General features: G+C 34.2%; 1 protein-coding gene across 1 annotated transcript; it reads left to right on the top strand.

Moving 5' to 3' along the window:
• The first annotated feature begins 717 nt into the window (after positions 1-717).
• On the top strand, positions 718-21,877 carry LOC133800540 (uncharacterized). Its single transcript, XM_062238536.1, has 17 exons — positions 718-867; positions 972-1,035; positions 1,553-1,661; positions 2,379-2,441; positions 3,329-3,432; positions 3,846-3,912; positions 4,033-4,104; positions 4,413-4,574; positions 10,275-10,348; positions 10,445-10,536; positions 11,481-11,588; positions 13,713-13,810; positions 14,649-14,786; positions 19,476-19,523; positions 20,699-20,813; positions 21,500-21,600; positions 21,760-21,877. Exons 1-17 carry the CDS (start codon positions 798-800, stop codon positions 21,841-21,843), a joined length of 1,569 nt encoding a protein of 522 aa, XP_062094520.1. The 5' UTR covers positions 718-797; the 3' UTR covers positions 21,844-21,877.
• The last annotated feature ends 3,293 nt before the right edge of the window (positions 21,878-25,170 follow it).

Consider the following 25,170-nt stretch of genomic DNA (forward strand, 5'->3'; position numbering starts at 1 on the left):
TGGTTCAGGACTCTCTAGATGTAGTCAATACATGAGATTAAGTTAATGTTAATTAAGTTTCATTAAGTTAATTTGAAAAGATGGTCATTTGGCAAATAAAAATATTTGAAAAGTTATTTTGCTAATAAAAGTTGGAAAAATTACACATAACACTGTAAATTTCAAATTTTTTTTAAAAATGCAGAATTTTACAAAAATTACAAAAATACGGATAACAATTTGTAACAATTTTGTAATCGTCTATTACAATTTTCTATTTAGTCTGTAAATGTTGTTTACAAAATTGTAACATATGGTTACAAACTTGTAAATTTTAGTTACAAATTTGTAAACTCTGGTTACAAAAAAACTATAGGGTTATAAATTTGTAAATTTTGTTTAAAAAAAAAAAATTCATATTTACGATTATATTACTTCATATTTTTGTAATTTTTTACCGATTCTGTATTTTTAATATTTTTTTAAAATCTTAGTTTTTTTTTAAAATCTTAGTTAAATATGTGAATTTCTCATAAAAGTCTTTATAATGTCTATTTTTACATTAAATTGGTTCCTAATTAACGAATCTCAAGTCTCAACGAAGAAAAAAGCCCAGCCCATACTGAAGGACAATATTGTCAATACACTACTATGCACCGCCTCTGAAGGACAATATTGTACTTTTAAGTAGCTTTGTGCGAAACCCGACACGTGCCAAGCCCATGCACACGTGCCGTCTCCTTCCCTACATTGAATTGCAGAGGACATAATTTTATTTTATTTAAAAAAGAAGTAAAAACAGTGAGAAATACTCTGCTATGGAGGAATTTTCGGTGGACGATCCAACTCAGTTGCTCGAAGCAGCTTCAGAGTACGCATTTTATCCTGGTAATCATCTTCTTCCTCACACTTTTTTCTATTTTTACTATTATTATTATTATTGTTCTTTTCAATTTTGTTATAAATTTCTCATAAAGAATCTGATAGTTCAGGTGTTAAAAATGATGTTTCGACGAAGGGCTTCCTCAATCGCTTTCCCCTTCCAGTCATTATCAAGTAAAAATTCCTATTTAGAAATGTTTGTTTTCATTTAATTTTTTGTTGATTATTTTTTACTTATTTTTATGTTCGAGTAATACTGATTTTTTTTTTCAATTAATTCTATTTATCAATTTCGTGAAATGCTAATTCAAGCATATTTTCAATGCAATTAAGGTACTTCTTTGGATATTGAAATCTAGATATGAGAAATTATCAGTGGGATTTTTTTTTTCATATATGTAATTTATTCACGATAAATTTCAGTCAATGAATACTATTTTTGGTGTAGTTGATCACAGGAGGTGATAGTTTCTTTATGGGAGAAAGTAGAATGGTGAAGTAGAGGAGAAGTGAAATTGCGCTGAGGCAATACAAAATTGATTAATTGAGCAGGAAACTGTCACTTAGATCATTAGGTTTAGTGACTATAGTTGCAAATTTTCCTTTACTTGTAGCATTTTATTTTGCTTGATATTTTAAGTGTCCTCAAGGATCAAATTGTTGCATTACTTGATGTGGGTCTTATTTGCAGTGCTTTGCAAACCAAAGCAGATGTGCCTGGTCTAGAAAACACCTTGGTTGCTTGCTTGGAAAGGATATTCAAAACGAAGTATGGTGCCTCTCTTATACCACTATACATGGTATGCGACTCACGACTCAGATTTCTTGAGTCAATTGGCTGCCAGTCATTTAATGCTGCTTACTTTGTCACTTTTAGCTGCTTGGAAAGAAAATATAGTATACTTACTGTTGGTTCATCAGGATTTGGGATTTTAATTGTGCACATTATCTGGCTTCACATTTTTCTAAAAAATATTATAACAAACAAAGATTTTGACTCTTTTACTAATGAAAAGTTGAAAGTGCAAAAATTACTGGAGTTTAAGTAAATTCCACGATTCATCACTGATAGAAACCAACCCAGAAAATTCAAGAGAATGTACAAAAGTTCTAAGTTCTTCGAGACAACTTGGAGTGTCCACAGAGTCTTGCTCTCACTTTCCTTACACAAATCGGATGCATTTCCTAGAGAGACTCATTTAATATTTACACTAAAGCCCATACCCTCTAGGACTAACAAAATATGACAATCCCAACTAATCAAGTACAACTCAGCCAATAAGGGACTAACTCTATTCTTGTGACTAATATATTAGGCATATTAGAGGCCTAACAAACACATCTCTCACCTTCGTATTGTGAAAAGAAAAAGGGAAATAAAAGTAAAAAAAGGCACAGTAGTTACAAGCAAGCTTCCCATCACTACCAGAAAAGAGCAAAGAGGCAAATTTTTATTTTGTTTAGCTTGATGAACACTGTATGAGGTTCTTGTTGTTTGATGTGGTTTATATTTTCAGGATTTTGTCAAGGTTGGTCTTAGGGCGGATTCTCAAGTAGTCAGATGTCTAGCTTGTAAAACGGTATGAATATGCCATGCTTACCCATTTCCTGTCATTTCTCAAGACATTACTTGTATTAGAAATATTCGTTTTCAATATTTCACAAAAGATGTGCAATGTACATTCTGGCTGTATTTCAGGAGTTGTTGTTCAGAGCTACTGTTCTCTTTAATTTATTTTTTAGAAAAGTTGTTTGAAGTGTATGTCTTTTGAGTTATATTCTCCTAGCATAAAATTTTGATCATGGTAATGGTATGCTGCATGATCATTTCTAGTATTGCTTCTGAGTTTCACGTCTCTGGCAAACTACTGTGTTGGCAACTTTTTGGGCCTTATGGCTTGAAAGAAATAACATTATATTCGAAGATATTTCCAATTCTGCAGAGACTATTTGGGATAAGATAAAATTTTGGGTGTCTACTTGGGTGTATAGAAACAAATGTTTTGAGGAGGTTGCCTTCTATGACCTTATTAGAGATTGAGGCAACTTCTGGATTTAATTTCTGGGGGTGGGGTTTGTTGTGGTTTCTTTTTTGGCTGTTTTGTTGTTTTATTTGTAACTACGGTGTTCCTCCGCCATAAGTGAGGGTTTTCAACAATTTGAGTAGAGGTCAGCCTTTTGACCTTTGTCACTTTTTCAAAAAAAAAATTCTAGTATTGCTTCTTGGGCTTTGTTTTTTTAGTGATTGTTAAGTGATGTCATCGATAAAACCATTACCCCCTCCTGCCACTAAGCATCCTAATCAGCCACTAATTTTGTATGCCTAATATAGTTGATCCTTACGGGAGGTCTATGATATATTTTGGAGATTTACTTAGTTCACTCGACAACAATTAATGAATATTATAGCACAATTGGACTGAACTTTTCAAGCAGTTTAACTTGACATTTTGTCAACTTTTTGCAGGTTACATGCCTCCTGGAAAATTTGAAGGAAGAAAGTGTTTCTGGTGTTCAGCTTATAAGTGACTATGATGTATATCCACTTCTGCTCGATTGTGTCATTAATGGGTAAAGGGTCCAATTGTTACTTGTGTCCACACTTTATCTGTTTACTTGTTATGGGGTTTTCGTGGATAAATAAATAAAGCTACTAAATTCTTTTGCCAACAAGCTATTAAACTCTGTCTATCAAATTGTTTGGAGCACAAGACAGTTTCACAATATTGGTGCTGGATTTCCAAAGAGGAAATTGAATTGCTCTCTTTGCGCTTAAAGCATTCATAGTGAAAGCTCAAAAATTGCAAAATATATCTAGAAGCTAGAGGGTATTAGATGAGTTCTCTCTTTGTGGTCCCTTTCTATTATTTACAACTTTGATGTTAATTGTATAATATGCATGTTATTTTTTCCAGTTTCACCTTTTCAAAAGTTAGTTTCTTATGTCTAAAATCTCATGAAGCGCATTGCATTATCTTTTGCAGCAATGAGCAAGTGTCGACTGCATCAATGGATGCAATTAAGACATTAGCCGGTTTTCCACAAGGCAAGGTTGGAGGCGCATCTTATATTTCTAGTCTAATCTCTAATTTTTTGTGCTGAATATATACCTTTATGATATATCAATGTTCGTGTTCCAAAGTTGGTTTAATGACTGATGCCATTTTTCAGGAGATTGTCTTCCCAACTAATAGCAATGAAGCCACACATCTTGGAGTGTTAGCAGCCCAGTGCTCATCCTTGGTATGGCGAATGCTAATTTGTGCTTTAATCTACTATATGTGTATTCGAAGCATTGGGGCATTTATTTTTTGTATGAATTATGGGGAGACACTATTAATTGCTACCTTAGATTGTTCTTCCTTCAAAAAATATGTTCTGAAGCAACTTTTGTGCATCAACATGAGATTTGTCTTGGGCAATAGCAGTGTCACGTGGTATTTCGTTAGAAGTTGTGTTTGCCCTTTTATGCTTTTTATATAAATTCTAATTAGTCATGTTGGACAGTCTATGAGCCATCTTTCCTAATTTTTTTAACATACGCTTCTCAGGGGCAGGTTCGAGTTTTAGCTTTGATAGTGAAGTTATTCTCTGTCTCCAGTGATGTGGCGTCATTAATATACAAATCGAATCTACTTACACTTTTTGAGGAGGAAATCAAGAATATAGATGACACACTTGTAACAATGAGTGTTTTAGAGCTTTTGTATGAGGTTGGTCTTCAATTGCCTTTCATATTTCTTGAATTTACCCTATATTTATATATGTATTTGAAAAATCTGACTTCAAATAATTGACTAAATGCACAACTTATATCTTAAATTATCTAAGGACTTGGGATGATTTAGAACTAGATTTTGTTATTTGTTCGTACAAAGCCTAAGCTTAACAATGTGATTCTAAAATCCAACCAATTCTTGATTGGGTCTTGTTCTTCTACCATCTGAAACCAGCGCCAAGCAACTCCTTTGAGACATTCTTTAGCAACAGCCACCTTCTTGCTTTCAATAATTCGATGGAGGCAAAAATATTCTTTAACGCAAACCACCCACTAAAACGGATCATCCCCATTAAAAATGGGTAACATCGCTAGGCTGGACCGACTTCTCTGATATCAATTTGATGGACACTAACTACAGAATAATCAATAGGTTCTCATTGATATCAAAAAACAGAGTTACAAAGTTCCAAGTCTTCGAGACACTTGGATATCTCATATCTCCACAGAGTTATTTCTCTCACAATCTAAACATAATCAATAGATAATTCTCTTAGAGAGATAAGCCTCACTTATATAATAGGCTCGCTCAACTAAAACAAAGGGTCATCATAGAACAATGGTAACTAGCAAGATGTACAACTCAACACTTAAAAACTAACAACTCAGCACATTAATCCTAGCTAATTTTATTCTCGTGACTAATATTTGAGGCCTAACAACTTGGAGTCTCTTCTGGGTACCCACAGAATTTGTTTTTGTAGTTTTTGTGAGTAATACTTCTAATCTGATTTTAATGAATAGTATGGCCTATATATAGGCTGAATACAGAGCTAGACAAAATATAGGAAAAAATACAACCTAAACTTAGTTGTCAATTACAACCTAAAATTAGTTGTACAAAATGTATTTACAATGATATTTCTACACTCCCCTCAAGCTGAGTTGTATATGTTATACAAACCCAGCTTGGAATTAAATTCTTCAAAACTTGTTCTTGGTAAGGCCTTTGTTAGGATGTCGACAATCTGTTTCTTTGTAGGAATGTAGTTGAGCTCAATAATCTTTGAATTCACCTTCTCAGAAATGAAGTGTCTGTCTATTTCAACATGTTTAGTTCTATCGTGGTGAACTGGATTTTTAGCAATGCTAATTACAGCTTGACTATCACTATACATTTTAAAGGACTCGGGAGAGTCAAACCTCAATTCATTCATGAGCCTTTTGATCCACATCCCTTCACAAATACCTAAGGCCAAAGCACGATATTCTGACTCTGCACTACTCCTTGAGACCACAGACTGTTTTTTACTACGCCAAGTAACTAAATTACCCCATACATTAGTGTAATAACCATTGGTTGATCGTCTGTCGGTCAACTCTCCAGCCCAACTAGAGTCTGTGTAAACTTCCAAGTCTCGGTTGTTGTGTTTTCTGAAGTGAAAACCAAGATTTGGTGTCATTTTCAGATACCTTAGAATACGATACACTGCTTCCAAATGCTCCTCACAAGGACTGTGCATATGTTGACTAACAACGCTTACAGGGAAGGCGATATCAGGTCTGGTATGAGACAGATAGATTAGTTTTCCTACTAATCTTTGATAGCTCCCCCTCTCTACTGGAGTTGAATCCTCTCTTCGATTAAATTTCAAGTTTGGATCCATGGGAGTGTCAACCGGCTTGCTCCCAATCATTCCAGTTTCTTTTAGAAAATTTAGGATATACTTTCGCTGAGATAAAACAATTCCTTCTTTTGATCGGGCTACTTCCATACCAAGAAAGTATTTGAGGGTTCTGAGATCTTTTATTTCAAAATTGGAGGCATGAAGTCTTTTGAGATCTGAAATTTCTCCCAAGTCATCTCCAATTAAGATTATGTCATCCACTTAGACAATGAGAATTGTTAGCTTCCCTATTGAAGAGAACTTGAAAAATAGAGTATGATCAGCCTGACTTTGAGTATGTCCATGTTTGACAACTAACTTTGCAAATTTGTCAAACCATGTCCGAGGTGACTGTTTCAAGCCATAAAAAGATTTGAGAAGTTTGCACACTACTCGACCACTGGAGTGTTTCTTCATTCCTGGTTGAATTTCCATGTAGACTTCTTCTTCAAGATCCCCATTCAAAAAAGCATTCTTCACATTCAGCTAATATAAAGGTCAATCACAATTTACAGCAAGTGATAAATAAACTCTTATTGTATTAAGTTTGGCGACGGGAGCAAAGGTCTCCTGATAGTCAACACCATATGATTGAGTGAATCCCTTGGCAACTAATCGAGCCTTGAATCTGTTGATACTCCCGTCTGAATTGAATTATATTTGATAGTGAAAATCCACTTGCAACCAACTGTCCGCTTTCCTCGAGGTAACTCAGTGAGAACCCAAGTATCATTTTTCTCAAGAGCATTCATTTCTTCATCGACTGCAGTCTTCCATTTAGGATCTTTCAAGACTTCATAAATGTCTATGGGAATCTGAATAAGATCAAGAGAAGAGACAAAAGCTCGGTACATAGGTGTTAGTTTCCCATAAGCAACATACTTTTCAATGGGGTGATTGGTACAAGTTCTAACACCCTTTCGATGAACAATTGGTAGGTCGAGATCATCAATTGTAGGAGAAACTAACTCATGAGTCACAAAATCCTTACCTTCATGATTTTCGAGGTTGAGAGGGTTTTGATGAGTGTTTGAGCAGTTCTTATCTTGCATGTAGACCTCTATATTTTCAACTTATTTTTTTGTTACCTATATCAATTTGGGCTTGAGTTTGAGGTGGTGGTAAGTTTGAAAGAGTGTTTGGATTTTTTGAGGAGGAAGGTGAGGTCGGATTGGCTATAGAGGACGGTTTGGGTGTGTTTTCTGGATTGATATCTGGTTGGATAGGAAAAGAAGGCAAGGAAAGACTAGTTGATTGATCTGGTTGGATAGGAAAAGTAGGTACGGAAGGACTAGTTGATTGATCTTGTTGGATAGGCAAAGACTGAGCACTTTGATGTTTGTGTGTCACAACATTGGGTTGAGGAAATGTAGCTTAATGATCCTGAAGAGTTTTCTAAAGTTGATATTCGTGTGAATGCTCCCCCTAAATACCAGATTTGGGAAAGAAAGATTGATGTTAAAAAAAGGTGACATTTATATTGTTATAGACCTTTTTTGTAATTGGGGAGTAACATTTGTACCATTTTCGAGTGTTGGAATATCCGATGAAGAGACACTTGTGAGACTTTGGATCAAGTTTTGTTCTTTTGTGATCATAAACATGGACAAAAGCTGTACATTCGAAGACTGTAAATGGAAGATCGGAGGAGAAGGTTGAGATACGAGGGAATGTTGCAAGTAACTGATTTTTGGGAGCTTTGAATTGTAGTACATGGCTAGGCATACAATTGATGAGATAGGTGGCTGAGAAAGGCTTCCCCAAAACTGGTTAGGAACATGATTTGAAAACATGATAGATCTAGAAACTTCAAGAAATGTCTGTTGTTCCACTCAGCCACTCCAATTTTTGGTGAAGTATCAACACATGAATTAATGTGAACAATACCTTGATCTAACAAGTATGGACCAAGAATGAAATTAAAATATTCTTTTCCATTATCAGATTTTAGGATTTGGATCTTTCGGTGAAATTGATTTCGAATCATGGAATGAAAATTTTTAAAAATGGAAGCAATTTCAGATTTTTCTTTCACAAGGAATGTCCATGTTGTCCTAGTATGATCATCAATAAAGGATACAAACCATCTAGATCTATTAATATTTGTTACTCGTGAGGGTCCCCAAATATCACTATGTATTATCGAAAAAAAGGTTGTGAAGGTTTGTAAGAAAGACTGGAATAAGAGTTTCGAGTATGTTTAACAAGTTGACATACTTCACAATGAAAGAATTTTGGGCTTTTGTGGACAAATAAATGAGGAATTAGTTTTTCAGGATAACCAAAATTTGGATGTCCTAGTCGAAAATGTCACAACATGACGAGATTTTCATTCGAAACAGACACATAATTGAAAACAGAATCTAAATTGGAATGGTTACCACAACTTGATTTGTGAACTTGTTTACTTTTAGGAGAATCCTTGAGAATATAGAGCCCATCATGCATTTCAACATTACCAATCACCTTCTCTGAGCCCTCAACCTGAAATTCACAAAGATTTGGATAAAATTTAGTTATACAATTCAGATCTAGAGTAAGTTTGCTTATTGAAAGAAGATTGCTTATTGAAAAAAAATAAAACAGATGAAAGGAGAAGGTCATATGATAATGTTACAGAGCCTGTCTCTATCACTTTTGAGAGAAAATCATCAACAATTCTGACTTGTGTGGGATTTAGCACATGGTTTGAAGGTGCTGAAGACTTGTAAATCACCTGTCATGTGGTCGGAAGCCCCTGAATCAACAATCCAAGTACTTTTGTTGGAGGTTGCAGTAAATGTGTGAGACATAGAACCTTGATGACACATGCTGACATTTGCCTCAGTTGAAGATGGGTTTGGCTGCTGCATACACTACCCAAGAGGTGTTGGAGTTGCATCGATTTTGTCCTTTGACAAGTGGCTGACCTCCAAGTCTTGAAAATGGATAACTTTGTGACAAGAGCAGCTGATTGAGATGTGGGCTTGGCTGATTGGAGAAGTTGAGGAGCAGCCATTGATTTGAGAAGTTGATATTTTTGAGATTGATTTTTAGATGAAGAGGAGTTGGTTGGAATAGCCATTGATCTATAGAGTGAAATTAAAAAAAAAATTGGACTGGAATAAGCTTATGAGGGGTTGGAAAAAAAATATATTATTTAGTAAAGATAGAGGCCAGGGCTAGAAAAATAAAATCTTTTTGGATTAGATTTTTGTGATGAAATCGTGGAAGCACCAAGGAAATGCAGCAAGGAGTGCCGAGGAGGACGTCACCGGAAAAAGCTCGTTGGTGGGGTGTTGCACGCACCACTCGCGTGGGAGAGGGGCCGGAGATGGAGGCAGCACGTGAGGCTCACGCGCAGGTCTGCTGAGTGCCGAACTTCAGGGTTTTGCCGGCCGGAGGTGCAGGAAGCTTCTTGTGGAGGAGGTGAGAGTAGAAGATTGCCCTAAAATGATTTTCTAAGGTTGAGCTCAAGAGTGCAATACCTTAATTTTTTTTACTGAAAAGGACAGAAAACATTGGAAAGATTTTCTAATTTTTCGACTACTAATGCTCTGATACCATGTAATTTTTGTGAATAATACTTCTAATATGATTTTATTGATGAATAGTATGGCCTATATATTATAGAAAAAGCTAGACAAAATGCTGGAAAAAATACACTTGGCTGTCTGTACAAAATGTATTTACAATGATATTTCTACAGTTTTAGTTTTCTGTTCCTTAAATATTGTGGCGAGGAGTTAGTTTCCAATTAAATTTGAATATAAATGTTTTCCAGACTCATTTTATTATTACTTAGATTAATAATGCACTAACAAATTTGAATATAAATGTTTCACTCATCAAGACAAAAGAAGTATCGTTCTTCATCATGTTTATTTTTAAATTATGCTATATTTAAGTTAGAATTGTCTCTTTGGAACAATCTTAATCTTAATCTAAGTCATTCATATGTTTTCGTGAATCTATTTATTTTGCTTCTCTTTGTCTTGAAGTAGTAGCTTACATCGACTTAGCTCCTTTTATGTGCTGAACTATTGTAGCTGTCAGAAATCCAGCATGGTAGGGAGTTTTTGTCGGGGAACACCCTTCTGCAGCTTCTTAGTTCTATAATCAGGTAGAGGGAGTAATTGTTTCTAACTTTTAATTTCTCTCACTTTTTTAAGGCATGAGAAGACATTTCTCTCACTTTTTTTTAAAAATTTTTTTATAGCAATAAATCAATTGGATCAATTATAAGGTCAAGAGCAATGATGATCAGTGGAAGACTCCTGCAGAACAATTACATGTTTGTTGATAAATTGAGTAAGACTTCTATTCAATTACTGGATTTTAAAACCCATATGCATATACAGCATATATGATCACACATGCATTAGTATAGAAGACAAATGGTTTCTTTGTCTAAAAGCCACTTGATCCTCAAAGACATTCCGCTAAACTTTTCTGTTACTCATAGAAGTGAACAATCAGATAAACAACCGTAACTAACTTGTATGTTTATTGTCAATCCCCGTATAAAATAAAAGGACCATTCCACATTATAGTAAGCCTTCTTAAAGTTGATCTCGAGACTAATGCATTGTCATTGCTTTGCAACTGTACTTTCATGTCTTATGCAATCCAATTCTCAAACTATGCACCAAACTCTCTGAGGCACATTTCTTAATTATGGCAAAACATAAACACATGACATTGTTGTAAATCTTTTTATTTGTTTCTTAGGTCTCTAACAAATTTCAGAATGATTAAAGTAAAATTTTCTTCAACATTACATTTTCCTTTTTTCAGTTTGCATTTTTTCTTCTCTTGAGGATGCCTTATCTAAGTTTTCTTTCTTTTTCTCATGTTTGTTTTTTGTTATTGTTGTGGTCATTAATAGAAGTTTTGTTTGTTTCTTATTGAAAAAAAATGATGGGGGCATAAGCATTCATATATTATTGGCTAGTATCTGTGCCTTCTTTGTAGTTTAGATTGGATAGCTTGTACTCTATATTGCATATTGGATTATAAAATACTGTGATTTACACAGCTGTGCCAATATTGATTATTCTTATGGAAATCTTCCTGAATTTTGTTGTACCCTTAACCTTAAATAAATTTGTATTATTTAATAAAATGTATCATATAAAAATCCAAGGTTAAAGTTTGGGTTTTTGTTTTTCCAATTTTTTATTTTCTAGCAGTGATTGCTATTCTTGAATAAATTTGTCATTTTATTAACGTGCATTCTCTCTTTTCTAATTCAGGCTTCCAAACTGTAATATCAGCAATAGATAGAATACTTGACTCAGAAGAAACTGAAGATACAGATGAAATCGAAGCAGCTCTCGAGGCAGTAGGCCAAATAGGATCTTGTAAGTTTGCCACGTACTTAGTCTGGGGAAATGACTTTATCGTATAAACTTATTTATCGCCATAAATCATATAATATATATTAGTTGAAATTATTTATAATCTCTGTTAGGTTTCATTTACAAATGAATAGAAGGTAAGACTGGTTTAACCCCTAAAAGATGTGACCCTTCCAGTAATTGTTGATGCGATAGACTTTTACAATTTGCTATTATGAGGTTGAAGGCTGAAGAGGTGTATATAATTTAAAACAGGCCTTCTGTATTTTGTCAAATGAAGTTCGTGAGTGATCGTTGTTATCATGACTTCTTCAGAATGTGGAGAATAAACTCTAGTTTCCATCAATTGTTCCTTTTCTCAGAGCAACATAGTGAAATGGTGATGAAGCCTAACTTGGATGCACCATTGTTGTGCCCTGGTGTGGTAGGGTATAAATCTCAAAGCATATCGAGGTATAAGTCTGCACTTAAAAACAAATACTAAAAAAAAGCAAGCATAAGCCCAAAGATTTATTAGTCATAATTAGTAATTACATAATATAGTTTCTTTTTATTTTTTAGGCTGCCATAGAAGCATAAATAAGCTATATTACAACTAACACCAAAATCCTGAAATTAATGATTTTATCTCCCAAATAAAACTCATGCTAAAGTGATCTTAGGAACCCATAGTCATAGGAAAATCAGAACATCATTTCTAGAAAATTCGCACAGAGTCCCACAGTGTTAGGCCCGACTACCTGCAATTCTGGAATTAATCCAATAAAACAGTACCAAAACAGGAAGAACAGAACAAATAATCCAAGCTAATCAAGAAGCTGTGAAATGTATATTAATCAGCCAAATTGATACAGATTCCACAGGGATTCGAGAGCCTGGGACTCTCCAGCAGTAATTAGCAAAAGCTAGTACATGCATAACATTCTCTTTCCTCCTCACTCAATATATTCAGCTACTCCTCATTATTATCTACAATTACTAAACAGCCCCTTCCTATAGACCGAACTACCCCTGGTGCGTGGACTTGGTTCTCCTAGCATAAGTGAACCGAATAGGAGGCCTAACACATAGGTTGCTTGCTACATTCCTCCCCACAGTGCAGGCAGATGCCTCATTGATGGTTGTTTGAAAAGTATGCTTTACAACCTCTGTGATTGCATCTGAATTGAGTGCAAGTACATGATGTATCTCCATCTTTGTAGAGCCTATCCTCTTATTCTGCTGCTGCGTTCCCCTTCCTGGAAGAGATGTTGTATATTACTGCTTACCCAAAATCTCTTGACAGAGATTTGTATTCCACCCAAAAGCAGTTTGGACTTTGGAGAGTGTCTAGTTATAGGGATGCTTGCTTCCTTCAAATTATTCTGGGAATTAAATATATCTTTGAGCTAACTTGGGGAAGAGTGTTGGAGACTTTGTGAATTAGTCGAAATCCTTGTTGATTTTGGGTTTGTCAACTTTCTTATTTAGAGCAGCTTTCTATCTTGTGTTTATTCCCAATTTTTTGCTTCTTGTTTCCTGTTTTTATTCCATACGGATTTTGACTTGTAATTTCATAGTAGAATTTAATTGGGCTGATATATCTCTTTCATAGAAGAAGTGTGCAGTGTGTGGAGATTGTTGTATACTTTCAAGTGGAAGGAAACTTTGTTTGGCATAAATTAGTAGTAGTTATTAATGTAAAACTAATAATCACCTATGAAGGCTAGATATTTATAAGTTACAAATTTTCTTAAATTGTGAATAATTAATATATTACTGGATTAATTGTTGGTCTAGGAGTAGTGCCATTTGCCAGTCTTCAGAAGGCCAAGGAAGTTTTTTTTCTCTCCTTTTTTTCAATTAATGTTTTTATCGGTTTTATTTTAAACTTCTGATCAGCATTTAACTGTAAAATTTTCTATAGAGGTTGCACTGTCTGATGATGAGACAGAACTAGCTAAAGATAGAAGTGAAAAAATAGTAGAAAGAACAAATATCACAATAGGCTAATTGGGGTTTGAATTTCAAAAACATGTGACGACACCTAATATCTAATTTTAAGCAATTTGAACTTTCTATGTTTTTATGTAATATGCCACTACATTTCAAAAGCTATAAAGCTGTTTTTTGTTTTATATTCTTTAGCAATCCAAGGAGCGGAGCTGCTACTATTAGGTTCGCCACCTTCTGCAAAACATGTCATTGATGCTGCCTTTGATCGACAAGGGCATGGTAAACAGCTTGTAAGTGTCTGAAAGCTTTAGCCCGTTTTCATTTGTTTTTATTTTCTGGAACCTTAAAGAGGATGCAGTTGAACTTTTATGGATGTGGACAATGTTAAGCTCATATGTTGCATTTTCTATGAAAGAATCAAGTGTGAAAAAAATTGAATTGTATTTGAAAGGAGGTTCCCACTAAAATTGAAGTTTTAATATAGCTTAGTCCATTAAAAAAAAATGCCTTTAATCTCCCTGTCAGTGCATTATGTGTAAGAATGATGCAGAATCTTTGGTATACTTGTACTACATTGTGTGGTTTCTTTGATGCTGGTATGGGGAAAATTGTTCTAGTTGCTTATTTTGATTCTGAGTAGGCCCCTTTTCTGCAAGTCCTATTTGTGATTCCTGGTTCATAATACCTCTGTCTCATTTTCTTATCATTTTATTTGTGTGGTAATTAGTAAGGATTGTCATATCTGTATATAATAAAATTTATATTTGAAAACCCTAAAATAAAATGATAAGGCTTGTTTTCTTTCATCTTTTTTGATAAGAAATAAAGAAATCAAAATGACCGGAATATGTAGACATTAAATGTTCCTATAATTCCACTTTTGTTTATTGTAGATACAGTCAATAATCTTCATTGGCTTTCTTATTAACAAAATAGGGAGAAAATAGTTATTTCAAACCTGAATTATGTATGTTGTTTATATTTCCTTTTTCAGTGTTGGATGACTGTTTTTGTTTGCTTTGAATTCTTTCGTCTTCCTAGTCGGGAAAAAGGATTAAAATTAATTATTTTCTCAGCTTACCTGCCGTATGTGACGTGATACTCTATTCTGGCAATTGGTAAATACAGGCTGCTTTGCATGCCCTTGGGAACATCTCTGGAGAAACTCGCACAGAGAACACCATGATGTTGAATAACAATGCAGAAGAAAGCCTAAGGAGATTAATTTACGAATCATCATCCAAGACTACAAAACTGACAGTATCAGTGAGTAATAATTATCTTTTTGCTTTATTAATATTTTGCATCAGAATATATATTTTTTTTTTTAAAAAGAGACAAGGTCAATCAATGATTGACCCCCAATTTCATTAGAAGCCCTCACTTAAGGCGGAGGAAAACCGTGGGTCATTACATAGAAAAACCAATACCTAGAACATAAGTACAAGTTATAAATCAGATCAGATTCTAATCATGGTCAATATCGTAGGATAAAATACAGCCCCAGTCTCTATGGAGATCTTGAAATGAAAAATCTTTAAAGTATTCTGTCCTATAGACCCATGTTGCAACCCAAAATTTAACTTTATCCCACACCTCTACACTTTCTTTTCTATATTGTCAAAAATTCTGCCATTCCTTTCTAGCCATGTTGCCCAAAGGATAGCCAATACTGTAGCTGTCCATAATCTAGCAGACCTCTTCCCCCCAGCTATCTTGCAAGACAAGAGCTAAGCACATTTCTTTGGCATGCACCAGCTTAAACCAAATTCTCTCAGTAATCTATTCCATAGACCTTGGCTAAAAGGACACTCAAGAAATAGGTGTGACAGAGATTCATCAGCATTCTTGCAGTAGACACACCAGCCCGAAGACAACACCTGGAAAGGCCTTCTCTTTTGCATTACCTCCTGAACGTTTACATTTTGCAAAGCTAACAGCCAACCAAACACTTTGATTCTAGATGGAGCGCAACCTTTCCACAACAACTTAGCCCAATTTCCTTGTGAATTATACTGGTATGAGACTAAACTTTGAAAGGCACTTTTACAAGAGAAAATACCATTAGTCCCAGGAGACCAAATTCTAGAGTCATCCACCACATCAAGAATTGGATTCTGTTCAAGAAGCTGAAGCAGACCTACTAAATGGGGGGTCTCCCACTCTCTCAATTGTCTTCTGAACTGAAAGTCCCATCCAGAGTTAGATCTTGAGAAGCCTTCTCCCCCACCCGCCATTTCTTTTACACTCTTTTGTCTCCCATTAGAGATCTGCATAAGATCAGGAAATAGTCTCATAAAGGCTTCATCACCCACCCAAGCATCCTCCCAAAATCTGATTCTATTCCCCTTACCAACCTTGAAGCGGACCCTAGTCAGGAATGCATCATACATTGCCGCAATATTCTTCCATGGTCCTCTAAACGACAGAGAATCCCTTCTTTTCGTATCCCAGAAGTTATCAGCTCTCCCATATCTACTTTTTATCACCTTATACCAAAGGGTCTTGTCTTCCAACGGGAATCGCCACAGCCACTTCATCAAAAAAGCCTTATTTCTTGCTTCCAACTTCCCAATACCTAGCCCTCCTAGAAAAAGAGGTTTACACACCTTTTCCAAGCCACCAGATGCTCACCCCCACCCAGATCACCCCCTTCCCAAAGGAAATCCCTCATCATCTTTTCAAGGGCGATGATCACAGTTTTGGGTGCTCTAAACAATGAAAGGAAGTAAGTTGGTAGGGATGATAACACAGATTGAATAATAGTTAGTCTACCCCCTCGAGACAAGTACGCGCCCCTCCAACCATCTAATCTTTTCGCAAATTTTGCTACGACCGGTTCCCAGAACGCTTGTTTATTAGGATTCCCCCCCAAAGGCAGCCCTAAATACTTCAAGGGCCACTGACCCACTTCACACCCTACCGACCTCGCCAAAGAATCAACCACCTCCTCCACCATGTTCAGACCCAAGATTTGACTTTTACTCATGTTGATTTTCATCCCGGATGCAGAACAGAAAGTCCTTAGAATATCAAGTAACTTTTGGACTGAACCTTTGTCTTTAATGAAGAATATCGTATCATCTGCAAATTGTAGATGACTTACCGATACCTTTTCCCTCCCCACAAGAAAACCATTATACAAAGAGGAGTCAATAGCTTTGTCTACCATCCTACCAAGTACATCCACTAGCAAAATAAATAGAAGAGGTGATAACGGGTCCCCTTGCCTTAGCCCCCTTTCCCCATAGATCTTTCTTCTTGGTCTTCCATTTATAAATATAGAGAAGGATGTTGAGGATACACAGCCTTTTTTCCACTTCCTCCAATTATGACCAAATCCTTTCTTTGCTAGCACCATGTCTAAAAATTCCCAATCAACATGGTCATAAGCTTTCTCAAAGTCTATTTTGAAAACTATACCACTTAGTCCTTTTCTTATATATTCCTCCACCGCCTCGTTTGCCACCCAAGACCGAGTCTAAAATCTGTCTATTTTCCACAAAGGCAGACTGAGTTTCAGAAATAGTGTCATCCAATACCCCTCAAAGCCTGATAGCCAGTACTTTGGAAATTATCTTGCACAAGCTTGGAGTTAGGCTTATCGGCCTATAATCCTTTATCTTACAGCTATTCAGTTTTTTGGGAATAAGGCAAATGTATGTCTCGTTCAAATTCCTTTGGATAATACCATCTTCTGAAAACCTTGTAAATGCCCTCATCACATCCCCTTTTAAAGTATCCCAATTCCTCTGGTATACTACCATTGAGAAGCCATCTGGACCTGGTGCTTTGTCCCCATCACATTCAAACACTGCCTTTTTCACTTCCTCTTCTTCAAACGGTCTTTCCAGATGTGCAACTAGGAAGTCCGGGACTGCCTTCCACTCAATACCCTCGATTCCAATCACTTCTCGGTGTCTTGATCTATACAGCTTTTTATAAAAAGAAGTGATTTCATCTACTATCTCGTTCTCTTTTCCAATATTACCCCATCTTCCCTTTCAATTCTGGATATGAAATTTTTGGCCTTCCTGGCACTTAGCAAACGATGGAAAAACTTGGAGTTTGCATCCCCTTCTTTTGCCCACTTGCATTTAGCTTTCAGCCAATTTCCTCTCTCTTCTTCAAAAAGCAACTGTTGCCATTCTTTCTTAAGTGATCTCCTTTCTTCCATATATTGTAAGCTCCAGCAATCACTTCCTTCCAACCTATCCAACTCAGAGATTCTCCTTTCTATTGTTTGTTTTAGAATCTTTTTGCTTCCAAATTCCTTAATGCTCCACTCCTTCACCTTCTCTTTGATTATTTTTAGTCTTTCCATAAAGTTGTATTCTGTCCCAAACTTTTCTCCAGCCTCCTTCCACCAAGTTGCAAATTCCTTCTTAAAAGACCTGTGTTCCAGCCACATATTGTCAAACCGGAAGGGACTTGGCCCCCACTTGGGTGGGTTGGAGTCCAAAACAACCGGATTATGATCTGAAACAATTCTAACATGTACCTCTTGCCTAACAAAAGGGAATATCTCATTCCATCTGCTAGAAAACAGGAATCTGTCCAATCTACAACAAATTGGGTGCTGTCTAAAATTTGACCATGTAAATTGACCATTATTCAGCTTAGGATCAACAAGTCTCAGCTGTCTTATTAGATCATCAAACAACTTCATACTTTTGGCTACTGTCTTACTGTTTAACTTCTCTTCCAGCCTTCTAACTACATTAAAATCACCCCCTAAACACCATTTATCACCACTTATAGCACTTAAGCCTGCTATCTCATCCCAAAACGCAGCTCTCTCGCCATATCTACTAGGTCCATATACTCTTGAAAACCACCAAGGCTCCTTTCCTTCAGCTTCAATAAGTACCGATATAGAAAACTCTCCTACTAAAGAGTCCTACACTTTAATTTTCCTCGAATCCCAAGCAATTAGAGTACCTCCTGATCTCCCCATGGCTGGTAGTAGAGACCATGCTTTAAATCTAGACCTCCAAATGCTTCCAACAAATTTTCTGTCCACCACCTCCCTTTTGACTTCTTGTAACACAATAAAATCCGGATTAATCTTGCTAATCGTAGCCTTAATATTCTTTCGTTTCTCAGCTGCCCCACTTCCCCTCACATTCCATGTCAAGATCTTCATTTATCTGTAGTCCCCTTCCCCCCTTTCTTCTTAGAGTTGTTATCATAATTTATGTTACATGCCAATTTTCTCAGTTCCTACTCCTCCTTGAATTCTGAAATATCACCTTCATCCCCAACTCATTCAAAGATTCAGCTACCTTACTCCAATCCTTCTCGGGACTCTGACTTGGCTCCATTCTCCCTTACTCCAATTTGCATCAGAATATTGAATCAGAATAAATTTAATATTCTTGTGTGTGTAATTAATGTTTGTTCTGAAACAAAACCACCTGTATTTATATGAAATAGTAATACAAGAAAAAATGGGTTAGAAAAAGTCCATGTAAAGTACAAGTAATGGAAAATTAAAATTCATTAATTAAAATATTGCCACTCGCTAACTAAATTAGAGAATGGAATCCCTTCAAAATCCTTCACATTAAAAAGCCACATGGCTACCCAATGCCTTATATTATCCCAAAGACAGTCTTCATTTGCTTCCAAATCCTAAAATAGCCTCTTCCTCCTTTCTAGACATAGAGCTCACCAAGTGTTTTTTTAAAAATGATGGTTGTTTTGCTTCACTATGTACACAAGTTAAAATGGATACAGCTGTTGCTATATGTGATATATTATATTACTTATTCTATTTGCTTGCTGAGATTTTGGCTCGAGGCCATTTACCTTTGACTTTTGGTTTTATCTTTTCCTTTCAACACAAATTTGTTTCAAGTTTGTATACTTGTCATGTATATACATATATGTGTGTGTGAATATAATGGTGTGCTTTCCATATTCACCACTACTTTCTTGGCTCATTTTTGGCAGGGTGTTCTTTTATCTCTTCTTCGTCAAGATTCAGAAATTCGTCTGGGGGTAAGAATTTCAAATCAAGATTTATGAATCTCTTGTTATTAAGCAGGGAAAGTAGAAGTGGGGTAACGCTTTACCAAACACCTTAAGTGATGCCATCCAACCTAGTTTTACCAATCCTTGATCATGAATCAATACTTTGTTGAAGCTTTCTTATGATCAGTAATAGTTCTAGTTTTGACATGATTCACTTGTTCTTTTTCTCGTAACCTTTTGTCATTGCTCTACTTGAGTAATGTTGGAAAAATCCCTAAATTATTTTCATTAATATTTGATAATTTGGTTGAATAGTCCACAAAACGTGAGTAGGTTAAAATATTTGGTCTCGTTTCGAGCATCCTCTATATTTTCTTTCAAAAATATACCAAGTGAAAAACATGGTTAAAGCTCACCAAACTAGGCATGTAAATTGGGCGGGGATAAGTTCCTTGAAGTGGATCAGGTCGACCCACCCTGGTTGGATCCGGGCGGGTCTGCCCTTACCTGTTTAACCCTTTTTTTTTTTTTTAGAAACATTGAATTATAATTAAATTAGATTAAAAGTGGGAAATGAAATTCTAATTGAATTGGATATTTAGTTAACGAATAATGTTTGTCAAAAATCTAATTTTAATCGATGACTTCAATCTATTATAATATATAAACTTAAAAAATATATATGTATTTACATATTAATATTTTCATTGATTGTTGAAGCTTTTTATCTCTCTAAATAATAAATTAATTTTTATTAGAAAAGTTGAAATAAAATAATAAAAATAATTATTAAAAACTAAAAATACTTAATTTTGATATAAAAAATACTAATAAAATGAGTTAAATTGATGGCAATATTGTCTTAATACATTAAAGTAAAAAAGTTGTAGTTTGATATTGTAGGAAAAAAAGGGGTAAGTTGCAGTATGATGGCAATATTGGGTTTGAGTTTGGAAGAAAAAAAAAATTCGGGGCGGGGTTAACCGAGTCAGGATGCCTCACCGGGTCGGGGCTGGGCCCCGCCTCACCTCCCCATTTTGCCATGCCTACAGCAAACATCATGGATGTATCCGCGGCTTTTGACAATGTTTTCGTTGCTTACATTGCATAGGGAAATATATGAATTGCATGTAATCTCTCACTTAAACTTCCTTTTACAGGTGCCAGTGTAACAATTTAATGTGGGCAATCAATTTTTACAGGTTTACAGGTTGATTACTGGGTTTGTGGTTCGCCCTTGGTTCCTGATGGAGATTTGCTCAAAACAAGAGATAATAAATACATTAACAGACGGAAATACTGAGACCGTGAAAATAGGTTTATTTTCTTTTCTCAATGCGCATTGATTCTTGCTGTTGTGTACACAACATTTGTTTATTAATTATGTGGCTAGGAAATCAAGTCTATCTTGGACAAACACACCCCATGTTCCTGTTATGTAACTCGATTTTTGACCTTTTATGCTAATTCTCTGCCTCGCATATGATTGGAGCCCATATAAATTTTGTTCGGGTCATCTGTTTCTATCATGCTTCTACAAAGATTCTTTCCACTTTCCGTCACTTAAAAAGTTTGCATATTATTCTTAAGTTAGTTTTCCGTGTAATTTGACACGTCACATATCATTTTGGCAATCTTGGAGTCTTTTTGTTGTTCTCCATCCTCTGATACATTAAATAGCTTAACGTTTTCAAGGAACTTTTGTTTTGCATTTCCATTCCAATTATTTGATTGCATATCTTCCCCACTGTTTATGTGGGTTACGAGAATGCAAGTGTGATTATAGTTCAGAGTGCATACTCTTCCCCCTATTTATTTAGGTCAATAAACCTTTCTTGTAAAGGGAAGAATCCAACAAATGTTCTTTTATCTCTTCTACAAAAGGCAATCATAAAATTGTTGTGTTCTGATTTTGGATGTGGATGAATTTGAAGTGATTTTCATTTTTCTTTCTCTTTTCCAATAACAGATTTTCCATTGATGTGTTGTTTCAATTGAACCAGGTATGGAAGCTAGGTATAAGTGTTGCAAGGCAATCCAGAAGGCTCTTTTGTCATCTGGTAAAGTTATCAGTGACGCTTCTCGTGATGCCATAGCTGAAAAGGTTAGTTTTAAACCATTGACTATTCTCTCGTTGAGGGTTTAGTATGTCCCGCTAAGTTGAATAATGCATTATGAATGGATGTGTTAGCAACTGTGGCATTTATATGTATTTTATTTTAAATTTCATAATCCGGACTCTTGGGTTGTGTTTGGTGGGCAGCTACATGAATTTGTTAAGTTGGGTCCCTATCTTACCAAAAAGCATGAAGCTCAGCCTATGGTCGCGACAGCCGATAGGTTCTGACTTACTATGCTACAAATTGCGAAGCAGATATTAGGTAACTAATTAGGATTATTTTTTGGAGTTCATCTTATTATTAGCTTTATTATTTTGGATTTGTGTGAATTATAGCTTTAACATTGATCGAGTTAAAAATATTTTTAGGATTTTCTCAGTCTCCTAGATTTTGTTATTTGAATATGATAGAATTTTTGAGTTCTTTATTTCCTTGTTTTTATTTTCTTTGCAAGAACAAAAACAGCCATCTATGGAGCATGGTTGAGATGTGGGACCGCAGAAGTTTCTTCCTCAAGATCAACCTTCTTTTCTCTAGATAACCTTTTATACAACTCTCATGGAACACAACTAACTTTACATGAATGTTGACTAGTTGGGTTTTTAATTATTAGACTGTTGGATAATTTATAATAACTGCTTTGTAAACTTTTTTTTTTTTTTTGAATAAATCTGCTTTGTAAACTTGATTGTGGGTATTTGCGTAACCCTTCTTGTCGTTCTATCCTTTGGGTTGAATGGGGCTAAATAATTAGAAGTCTTGAGATTTAATGGCCAAAAAAAAAACTAGTAAAATTATGTGTGGTTGAAGACAGCTAAACACGAACTAATAAATCTATATTTGTGGGAAACCATCTTGGACTTGGTACAAGCTCTTAAAGTGCTTGAATTCACATGGTCACTTTTTTACCCTAAATTTACGGGAACGACTATAGTACGACACATTTTTTTTATGTGGGACTGTACTGCGTGCTCTAGTTAATGTAGGGGTGTTCATAAAACTGTCTATACCGTACCGCAATTTGCGGTTTAGAACCCTTCGCGGTGCGGTTTGCAGTTTTAAATTTTATAAATGTGGTTCAAATTGCACCGCATCATTATATATATTAATTTTTTTTAATTTTATTACATTTAAAGTTAATATATAAATATTTATATAGTATAATATAATATACATAATATCTAGAAATAAATATAATATATTTCATAGGATGCTAATACATATTATACTTCAATCTAAATATATTCATCATTATTTAAAATAATATTCATTTTTATATTATATTTTTTATTTGTTATTAGTTTGTTATATTTTTATTGTTTTGCTTAAAGTTTATTAGTTTGTTGTACATTTAATTATTTTGTTAAACACTCTATGGTTATGAGATTTATTATGAATTTTTCTTAATTATAATATTTAGTTGTTAAATTATTTGGCGATATGTATAAACCGTCAAAATCGCATTGCACCACACTGCATTTTTGCGGTGCAGTTTATGCGGTGCGTGTTGCAGTTTGGAAAATTGTTCAAATCGCATATGTGGTGCGGTCCAAAAAATTAGAGAAAAATCGCACCAACCGCACCACGAACACCCCTAAATTTATCTACGGGTGGAAGTTATAATCTTAGTATTTTTTTACTTTATGTTCATTGTATGTTTGTCGTTCTTTCATTTTTATCAATTTTGGCAACCCTAAACTATTTTGAATTATAACTTTCACGTGTGAGATTACAGTCGTTCCCAAAATTTATTATGGATTGATAACATAGTTTTGATTTCAAAAAATAATACAGAAGGTAAAAAAAGCAACAAAAAAAAAGTGAGCATAATCATGTGTGGTTTACTAGTGCAGTCCTAAAGAATCAAACTTGTCACTTGGTCCATATAATAATTAACAATAGTTCTACCATTTTCGATAATGAATGTGTATGGTTGGAGGTCCTATAACTTTTATTAGTAGTGTATAAGGAGTTGAATTTTGCAACTATATTTTTTTCTACCATATGATGAATTCATGAGACAAAAAAAAGGTTAAATAAACACTTTGTAATTGTGCTTTTGCAATGTTTAATGTTAATATTGTAATTTAAAAAAATATATACTTATTGTTATGATACATTTAGCATAATTTTTAGTATGGATTCATTTTGACACATTATTTAGTACATTATTGGAGAAGTTTTTTTTAAAAAATAAAATAAAATATATCATTTTATCAATTAAAGATACGAGGCAAAAAATGAAATTCAAAAGATTTCATTTTCTCATATTTGAATTGAATCAATAAATTAAAAAAATTTCTAGAAAAATTAAAACTTAAATATAATATAATCTTTTTAAAATTTACAACAATGATAAATATCTACAAAAAACAATATTAAAAAAAATCTCTTATCAAATTTATGGAAAACATTTTCCTCCATTTTTTCTTTAAAATTTTCCCTCATCAAATTTCTTCTTACTAAAATCCAATGTCGAAAAACAAGGCCTTAGAAAATAGTCACAGTATAGTGTTGCATCTAAACTTTAAATAGGAGTTTAGAAATAATCAACTATTGGACTTAAAAAGGTTTTGAGATGTTGATTTCAAAAAAAAAAAAAAAGTTTTGAGATGTGGATTAATCTAGCCTCTATATTAAAAGAACAAAAAATAAATAGACCTAGGAATCAACGTAGAACCAATTTGTTATTGTTGTAATACTTAAATAAGAAAAATTACTATTTGTAGTATTTTCTTTTAAAATTTTCGGATCACTTATATTATTTGTTTACGTAACAAAAATATTTAATGCAATGAGCAGTATTTTTTTTTTAATTGATTGTGTTATATTTATGAGTTTTAATTTGACAAAAAAATTATAAATTTTATTCAAATAGGTGATTTCCCTTATAAGTTTAACTCGTCAATAATTCCAATAGGTAATTTTACATTATGACTCTCTTAAAATGCAATTCAATTTCAATTATACCCTTTTTTATTTTCAATATTACTAAAATATTTCTTATTTTGATTACATAATATATCTAATATAGAAAAAAATTAATTCCTAATTTAAGCATAAAAAACCTATTGTAATAATTTTAATTGATTAAAAATATATTATTATTTCATTAATTGAAAATCTAAGAAGAAAAAATAAATTAAATTATTAATATCTTAAAATTTTAATGATTATAGGCATAACCTAATGTACAATTTTATAGTGTAGATACTATCATTAAGTTTAACCAATATGATTAGAGTTTTTAAGCACGTCATTTTGGAGCCAAAATTAGACTTTCCCAGATAGCCCCGGCCACATGTCGCATGTCATCTGTCTTGGTTTTGGATTTTCAGCTTTGTAGTGACATGTCGCCTATTGTAATATAATTTGATCAATAATGCACAAGTGTACACAGTCACAAAACAAGTAATATAATGATAAATTGAGTATCGTCTCCACGGGGATTAAAATAACAAATAATTGTGTGCAAATCAATTATCAAACAATTTAATAGTGGTGAAAAATAAATTGAAAATACTTGAAATAAACTAAGATGGCAATTTAAAAGC

The sequence above is a fragment of the Humulus lupulus genome, chromosome 9 (assembly GCF_963169125.1).
Source record: "Humulus lupulus chromosome 9, drHumLupu1.1, whole genome shotgun sequence".
Lineage (NCBI taxonomy): Eukaryota > Viridiplantae > Streptophyta > Magnoliopsida > Rosales > Cannabaceae > Humulus > Humulus lupulus.

Excerpts from the sequence above, each read along its gene's own strand:
- LOC133800540 (XM_062238536.1), top strand. The coding sequence starts at position 798 with ATGGAGGAATTTTCGGTGGACGATCCAACTCAGTTGCTCGAAGCAGCT. Across the intron at positions 4,105-4,412 it reads CAGCCCAGTGCTCATCCTTG|GGGCAGGTTCGAGTTTTAGC; the intron begins GTATGGCGAATG and ends TACGCTTCTCAG. Across the intron at positions 13,811-14,648 it reads AAGGGCATGGTAAACAGCTT|GCTGCTTTGCATGCCCTTGG; the intron begins GTAAGTGTCTGA and ends TGGTAAATACAG.